This window comes from Elaeis guineensis, chromosome 5, assembly GCF_000442705.2.
Source record: "Elaeis guineensis isolate ETL-2024a chromosome 5, EG11, whole genome shotgun sequence".
Lineage (NCBI taxonomy): Eukaryota > Viridiplantae > Streptophyta > Magnoliopsida > Arecales > Arecaceae > Elaeis > Elaeis guineensis.
This window is the reverse complement of record NC_025997.2, coordinates 41,326,598-41,334,363: the sequence shown is the minus strand read 5'-3', so window position 1 is coordinate 41,334,363 and position 7,766 is coordinate 41,326,598. Positions and strand designations below refer to the sequence as shown.

Genomic DNA, 7,766 nt, shown 5'->3' with positions numbered 1-7,766 from the left:
ATATCCGAGAAGTATCCACAAGGTATCAGCATCTAACATGTATTTGATATGAATATGGCATGTGATTTGAAGTTTCCATGCCTGACTAGGAACCTTAGTAGGCCATTTAAGAGGTGGTTGCATCAAAGAAATTGGAGTTTTGACAGCGATTTGTTGGCTACTACCATTGCTGGCTTCTTCCTCTTCTCCTTATTGCATCACCATGTTGCATAGACCAAGCTTTCCTCAGCTTGGTTCTTTCACCATAAGCCATGGAGGTGCACATATGCACCTTCGCTAACAGCAAAATCCTCATATCCACTAAATCACCATATCTTTCATCTTTGTTCCTATTTTGTGAGAGCCTCTTTGTCACCAGACAGGCCCTAAAATCCTACTTGGGAGCCTAATCCAATATTAACCTAAAAATACTAGGTTTTGGTGCTTTGATATCCTCTTTGCTTGAAATTTCTAGGTAATGTTGGGAATTTTTTTTTTAACAGAACTTTAAGCTTTATTTTTATTTAATATCTCTAACTTTGATCTGTTCCTGCAAATCGCTTGAGTGGTTACATAAGATTCACACTTCATCTTATCTCTATCATCAGATTTGGAGATATTTGTTGGCTGAAGTTAAAATCCATTAGTTTTGAATCATAAAAGGTTCCCTAAAATTGATTCTACTGAACTAACCCTTGAGTATATCAATGAGGATAATAGTATTCTTCAACCTTGCAAGGTTCCTTGTTAAGAAAATAAGGATATAGCTTTCTTCCACCTTGCTAGAGGCATGGTTGGCATTGCTTTACACTTTTAAGAAGTCATTTTACAGAATCACATTCATTTAAGTTCTCAAATAGAAAGTACTGAAATATTTGTTGTTTGGTACTTACATACCGTAGAATTACTTTATCAACAGGTTTACTATATTTAGAGGGCAAGAAGAAATCTAACAAACTATAAGCTAATTTTTTCTAGCTTCTTTTAGAAGTGCTCTTTTGGCTTCTACTTCTTGGAGAAGCACTTCCCAAACGATATTACCAAACACTTAATTTCTTTGAAGTACTTTTCTACTTGTAAATTGAAAAAGCACTTTTTTTAAGCAATACCAAGCATGCACTAAATTTTTTTCCCCAATCTCTAACCTCCAAGAAATGTACCCAAAATTTTCTCATAAGAATCAACAAGAACCACATCATTGGTTGCGACCGACACTAAAAACTTGGACAAAAGAATTTAAGGATTGTTCCTCTACTCTCATAAAGAGTTTCAAGTACCGATATTGGCGGAAGTGTCTGTCACCAGCCAACACAACACATGATATTTGGTGCCGAGCCTTGCTAAAAGAAATATTCAAAAAGTCTAGGAAGTTAAACAGCTTTTTCAATTAAAGAATATTGGTAGGTGCTATACTGACCCTCCGCCAATACTAGCCTGACACTTGAAAGACTGGCACTTAAAACCTTAGTGATAATTCTCTCCAACTTTGCTAAGGTTTCTTCATATTTTTAAGTTCCTCAATGTATCCACTAATTTAGCATAAGACCCCAAAGAATCATTTCATTGTTGATAGCGAAAACTAAAAAATAGGAAGGAGAATCATAAGGATTGTGCTCCCTATCCAATGGTCTTTTCTTAACCTATTTAGGAAAGTAGACTTGTAGAAATTTCACAAGTATTTTGTAAAGGAATCCACATATTTCAAAGATCACAATTTTTACAAAATCAGATTTCTTGATAACATCTTTATTTTTGGGTAAATCTTGCAGATGATCCAAGACCACTTGAAGATCTCAGTGCACAAACTTGCACATCCTCCATATAACAAAGGATTAAACTTCTATAAGGTTGTTAGGATGATTGATGTGTAGCTGCTGTCCACATTCTATAATGTTTGTTCTTATCATTAAATTTCCTATGAACCAGACATGATGTTCACACTTCATTGTTAGCAAGCAACCCTAAATCATGACAGAGAATTTTAGGGGTTTGCCCAAGCTGAATGCTCACAAGAAAATTCTTTAGTCTAACTTTGGCAAAAAATCTGTCATTCAAGAGATTTTCCACCTCACAAAGATATTTTACTGAAAGCATGAAAATGCAACATTATGTCCCATGATAACAACATTTTCTTCCACAAAAAGTATATTTTGTCTATTATGATAACAATATATGCAGCAGATCTGTAAAAAACAGTAACAATATATGAATCAAGGTTCGTTTTATTCCAGAAAAATAATCAGCAACATAACAAATAATAAGCACAGCCTCATAAAATAAATTAATGAAACATATGTACATTAATACAAATAAATGCAGCAAACATTCTATTATCCCAGGAAAAAAAGCAGCCACATAATTAAAAATAAATCGCAACAGATGTTGAGATAAAGAGTTAAGAGTGAACATTAGGTCCCTCAATCCTCCAACCTTACCAAGAAACCCAACCATCATGAAAAGTAGGAAGTGCAGGAAAGGGAAGAAATTCGAGAATCCAAAAGAAAAAATGATTTCCATTCATGACAAAGAAGAATGAGGGGAAAACAAAAGGTTTTGTAGGAAGAATCAAGAACCAAGGAAAAGAACATTGCCCAATGTACACCAGCTATGCTGCTGTAATGCCTGTTTCTTGCTGCCAGTTTCCTACCACAGACACCCTTTCCCTCTCACTCTTCTCTTCCTCTCTTCCCTCTTCTTCACATAGATAAGAGATTATTGCACGGGAAAGGATGGAGACCAGCTTAATTTAGCTTAAGTTATTGGATACAAATCTGGGTTATAAACCCGCTTTACCTGAGCTCAGTAAAGAGCTAGCAGATTTAAAGAACACTAGAAGCATCCCAGGAAAATTGGGATGCATTTCACAAGTATCTTGACCACATTTTAATTATAAAAAATCATGACAGATTTCTGTGCTGGAGATGCATCTAGTTGGTACCCAGCATCAATGTCAACATGTATTGATACAAACAACTAGTGTTTTGGAGTACCCATGCTCCTGGATTGATCTTCACGTATCAAGCCTTTTCTCAACTATTTGGAGTCAGCACCAAAGATCCTCATTTACCCAATATTTCTATTTACAGCCACTTCTGATGTTATTTATAGGGAATACTCCAATGCTCACGCATAACAAATCTGGATGCATATCATAGTTATCGACAGATTTTTATGACCAGCTGTCAACCTGACTTCATGTCCTAAACTGTTGCTTTCATCTTCCTTAATGAGCAAATTTTCAATTTCCTGCATCCCTACCCTTAAACATAAACCCATGTATGAGTATGGAGACAGCAAGATCTACAAACACCCATCAACATCTGTCAAAAGAAAATTTCTTTGTGATTTCTCAACTCCACAAACATTCACTAAATGCATCCGGAAGGAAATGTGATAAAAAGAAAACAAGAAATAGTGGAATTTTAATTGCAAAGCTTGCTCCTAAATCAGTTCTCTCCCAAGCGTTAGACTATTAGTCGTGGAGAAAAGATATATAGATAGGAAAATTAGAGAGTGGATATTACACGTGCATACCTTCCACCCAAATAAGTACTCCTCTAGGAGGCAAGATTCTTTTCAAGCTATTGTACTTCCAATTCCTAGATTATTGAGGATTTTGACACTATTAGTAGGAAGGAATAACCGAAAGAGAAAAAGAGTCATCCATGCAACTAATTAATTTAACTGAGAAAATGCTCACCATATCACCTTAAAGCAATGCTCACCTTAGGTGACAAATCCACAAATAAGACATACATTCAAAACAAAATCCCCATATCCTAACAAAAGACAGAGATGTCAACTACAAATTGAGGGTAAAACAATAACACAAGGCAAGGTCTTAGTGAAGTCATCTTCAATCAAAACAAAGTCACCCACACTCAACATGAGTCTAATAAATACTGCCTCATAACCCAAATGAGTTATAGCGAAAGATAAATACTAGATAGGACTATTTCGTGGCCTTATAGATAGTTCTTTATCAAATTCTTTCTGATTTTAATTCATAATTGTGGAATTCATTATATCCGATGGCTGTATTAGTGAGAGTGCTTAAATCTGGACCACTCAGTAGTAATCTCAAATTTTATGAGTGACGACAAAGATGGAGAATTGTAGTTAATAATGTACTTTATTAAGGGTTATTATGGCATTTCATTAGGGGGTGGTACCCAAATCTAACTTATACCATGCTGAAAGGTCTCACTCTTGGGAACATCCAATGAAATTACACAGGGAGGAAGACAGAGAGGGAGAGAGGGCCATTGGATCATTTTTTTGGGACTAATGAGGTCCTATGATAGAACATAATTTGATCAACTTATTCAGTTAGTGAGGGACAACTATTTAGAGATTATGCATTCTCTCTCTCATTTTGCACCACCATTCCCCATTCTCGCCAGCACTCTTCTCTCATCTCCCTCCCACTGGATGGAAGGCCATCATAGGGTAGACTGGTAGGGGGGACAGCAGGGGAAGAAACCTTCAATCAACTTTCTCTCCTCCATGTTTCATATCTCAATGGGACCCAAGAAGCAGGTATGAAATCCTTGAATTTCAGATATGCATGCTGTTATTGTTTCATCATTTAATAGGTCATGGGAGATCTTAAGGCTCATGGTTTTGATCCCCAAAAAATTACAATACTATGTTACCTGTCTTCTTGTACTATTGAAGTTAATTCCGGACATAATATTGACAATACCAAAAAAATAAACCAGGCTTATTCTTTGAAAATTGGCAACACAGTATGGCTTAGCATGTGTATCATGGATACATCATACTTTATCACTTATGTTTTTGTTCCATAAATGTTCCACTATGCTTTTCTAAAACATAATGCACATGTAGCACTTAAAAAAAAAAAAAAAAAAAAAAAATCAAAATGTCCATTTCATCCACCCTATGGTGTATGCATACACAAAAGGGAGGGGATTGGGGGGGGGGGGGGGAGAGATGTTTTGGGCTGGGGAGGATACCATTTTATATTATCAACGCTAAAGTTTGTTCCCTAATATCCATTGGTCATAGGATTTGATCACAGTTATATTAACTTGTATTTTCGCTACAACTATATTCTACTTTATTTTTTTTCATTTTTTTCGTTTGATTAACTTTTAGGTTCCTCAAAATCAATAAAAGCTATATTAAAAGTAAAGTCTCTTTTCTAGAAAATTTTCGAGGCACACATAGATGCATACATACGTCAACATTCAAATGCGCACACATGTTTTGGAGAATAATAAAATGAAAAAAAAAAAAAAAGATGGCAGGGAAAGAATAAATAATAAAAGACTGAGACCTCTCTGATTAGGAAAAGTATTTGTGAAACTCAAACAACGGGAACAATGCACAAGAATTTCCTAAAACCCTAATAAACATATCTGAGTCTTTAACCATCCATGTTTGAGTAAAAGCTAGAGGAATGTGTCTCGACACGGCTTTGGGAATTGTTTTTTCCGATATGAAGACCAAATACTGTTGTCAAACCCACTTTTTGAGAGAAAACACACTTGAAGTTATCCCCTTTTGCACCATCCTGCTTCATTCCTTGAATATTCTACACATCCAACCTCCTAAAATTACGATCTTCATCTTACTCTCAGGCCCCACCTCTCGTCCTACTAAATCAATCTACAATCAGTTCAAACCAAGCTTGAGATTTGACAGCGATTATCTCATACATTCGTCTTTCTAACTGGAGTTTTACTTCTAATATCCCAGTGTCCCTTGATCCCCGAAAAATCTCCATTTCACAGGTGAAAACCAAACTCCATTCAATTCCATGTCGACAGAAAGAGGGGAGCAGGAAAGGAAGAGAAGACATAAAGATTCATGAAGAAAAAATGTAGCAGACCACATCATCAAGTACCTGTAGTATCCAGTAATTACGAGAATCCCTAAACAGAAACCCTAGAAAGCACAACCATCGAGGGCACAAAGCGAAGAAAGAGAGAGGAAATGACAAGTAGTGATTTCAAGAAGACGAACCGCTGGGCTCGGGCGGAGCGCTTCTCGTCCTCCGAGAGCTGGACGGGCATCCCGAAGCGCTCCGCCCGGCGGAGCTTCTTCTCGAGATCGGTGGCGGGCGCCGCGGCCAGCGGTTCCGACGTGGCGGCAGTCTGCGCGCTCGAGGGCTCGGCTTCTCCCTCCTCGCGGACCACGGGCGGCAGCGCAGGGGCAGGAGGAGTTCCGGCGCGCTCGGCGGTGGTAAGAGGAGTCACCGCCTCCGATGCTAGGGTTTTAGCGTTGCCAGGCTCGTTCTCTGTCTCCCTCTTCTGCGACTCCATGAAGAGAGGAATGGTGAATGGTGGCTTCTCGCGTTGCGCGTTGGATTTTCAGGAAAGGAAACAAAGAGCGTGAACCGACGCGCTCCGAGAAATTTTTGCTTTTGGCATCGATTCGGATTCTCCTGTTCGAGTTAATAAAGAGCATGTCATGTCCATGATTTATCTTGTATTGCCTGACGGTTGTATTGCCTGACGGTTGTGATGTTGTGCACATAATTTGCATGATACATACACACTATCTTGTTAGCTCCATCCAATACCATCACGCAATGTTTGAATGGCCATATTGTACAATAAAGAGATCTTCTATTTCAATCATTAGAAAAAGTTTCATTTTGATTTTAATTTTAAAATAAAATAAAAATAATTCAATCTACATAAAACTCAATTCTTATTTTCTTCTATAAATTTTAATTTTTATTCTGATTCAATTACGATCACAACCAAACATTTCGAAAGATTCAATCATTCTAATTCTAATTCTAAATAATTTTGATTCTCATTTCAATTTCGATTCCAATTTCAATCACGAATCAAGTACTCCCTAGATCTTCTCTTGCTCTGTAAAGAATCTCAACTTCTGATCTATTTTAATTGATATTGCTGTGTTAAATGGCATGGATAAATATGGAAACATTTACCAATTCTAGAGTGTTTGGCTACTAAATGCTACAGTTACAAAAAAAAAAAAAAAGAAAAGAAAAGAATTGATAAGTGCTAGCTAAATTATATGCTATTTCTAACCGTAGCTATTTATTGAGATTAACCTTTGTTCTTGAATTAATGATTTTTTTCACCTTAAATATTCATTCAAAGTATTACATGCATTAATTTTTAAATTTTTTCTTTAAATATAAATATCCAATAATGAGAGCTTGACAAGCAATATTGCTTGGCATTCTAAAGATAAAAATCAATGTATAACCTCATAAATAACCACAGAGAAACATAAGAGAACTTAATAATTGTGGTGTTCAGGGACACATGTCTTGGTGGCAGGCTCATGTATAAGTAGAAGTATGGTGGAGTTGCTAATTGTGATAGTATTGGATAAGTTGTTAAAATGCTTTTTTTTTTTTTTTTCCTTGTGATGGTTAAAATTGCTCCTTAATTGTAACATCTACAAATAAGTTAACAAGATCTTTTTAGTATTTATGAGAAGGATTGGACAAAAGAAAAGAAAAGCTAGTCCAGCAAAAGAATTTGGAATTTAAGCTACTGGTATATTTGTTTTCTTTTTGTACAATAGCACTTTTAGTTTCAATTGATTCAGCCATAGAAAAGGATGAAGAATATATGAACTGAGAGAAAACAAAACCCATTAGACTCTTTTTAAAATTTAAAAATTAAAAAAAAAACATTGATACTTTTCCTACTCTATTTGTTTTTATCTCTTGCATCTTTAATTCGTTGAATTTTTTTAATTATTGTGCATTGAACAAACCTGTGGTTCTGATATTGTTCAAAAATTATGAAGAAATGGCTCATGGTAAAAAA

General features: G+C 36.0%; 1 protein-coding gene across 1 annotated transcript in view; it reads right to left on the bottom strand.

Moving 5' to 3' along the window:
• The window catches only part of LOC105034396 (uncharacterized), a 9,801-nt gene extending 3,403 nt beyond the window's left edge, over positions 1–6,398 (bottom strand). The window contains exon 1 of the mRNA XM_010909539.4: positions 5,971–6,398. Coding sequence (XP_010907841.1) covers positions 5,971–6,269 — 299 coding nt within the window. The 5' untranslated portion in view covers positions 6,270–6,398. The remainder of the gene's footprint in view (positions 1–5,970) is intronic.
• Positions 6,399–7,766: the final 1,368 nt, after the last annotated feature.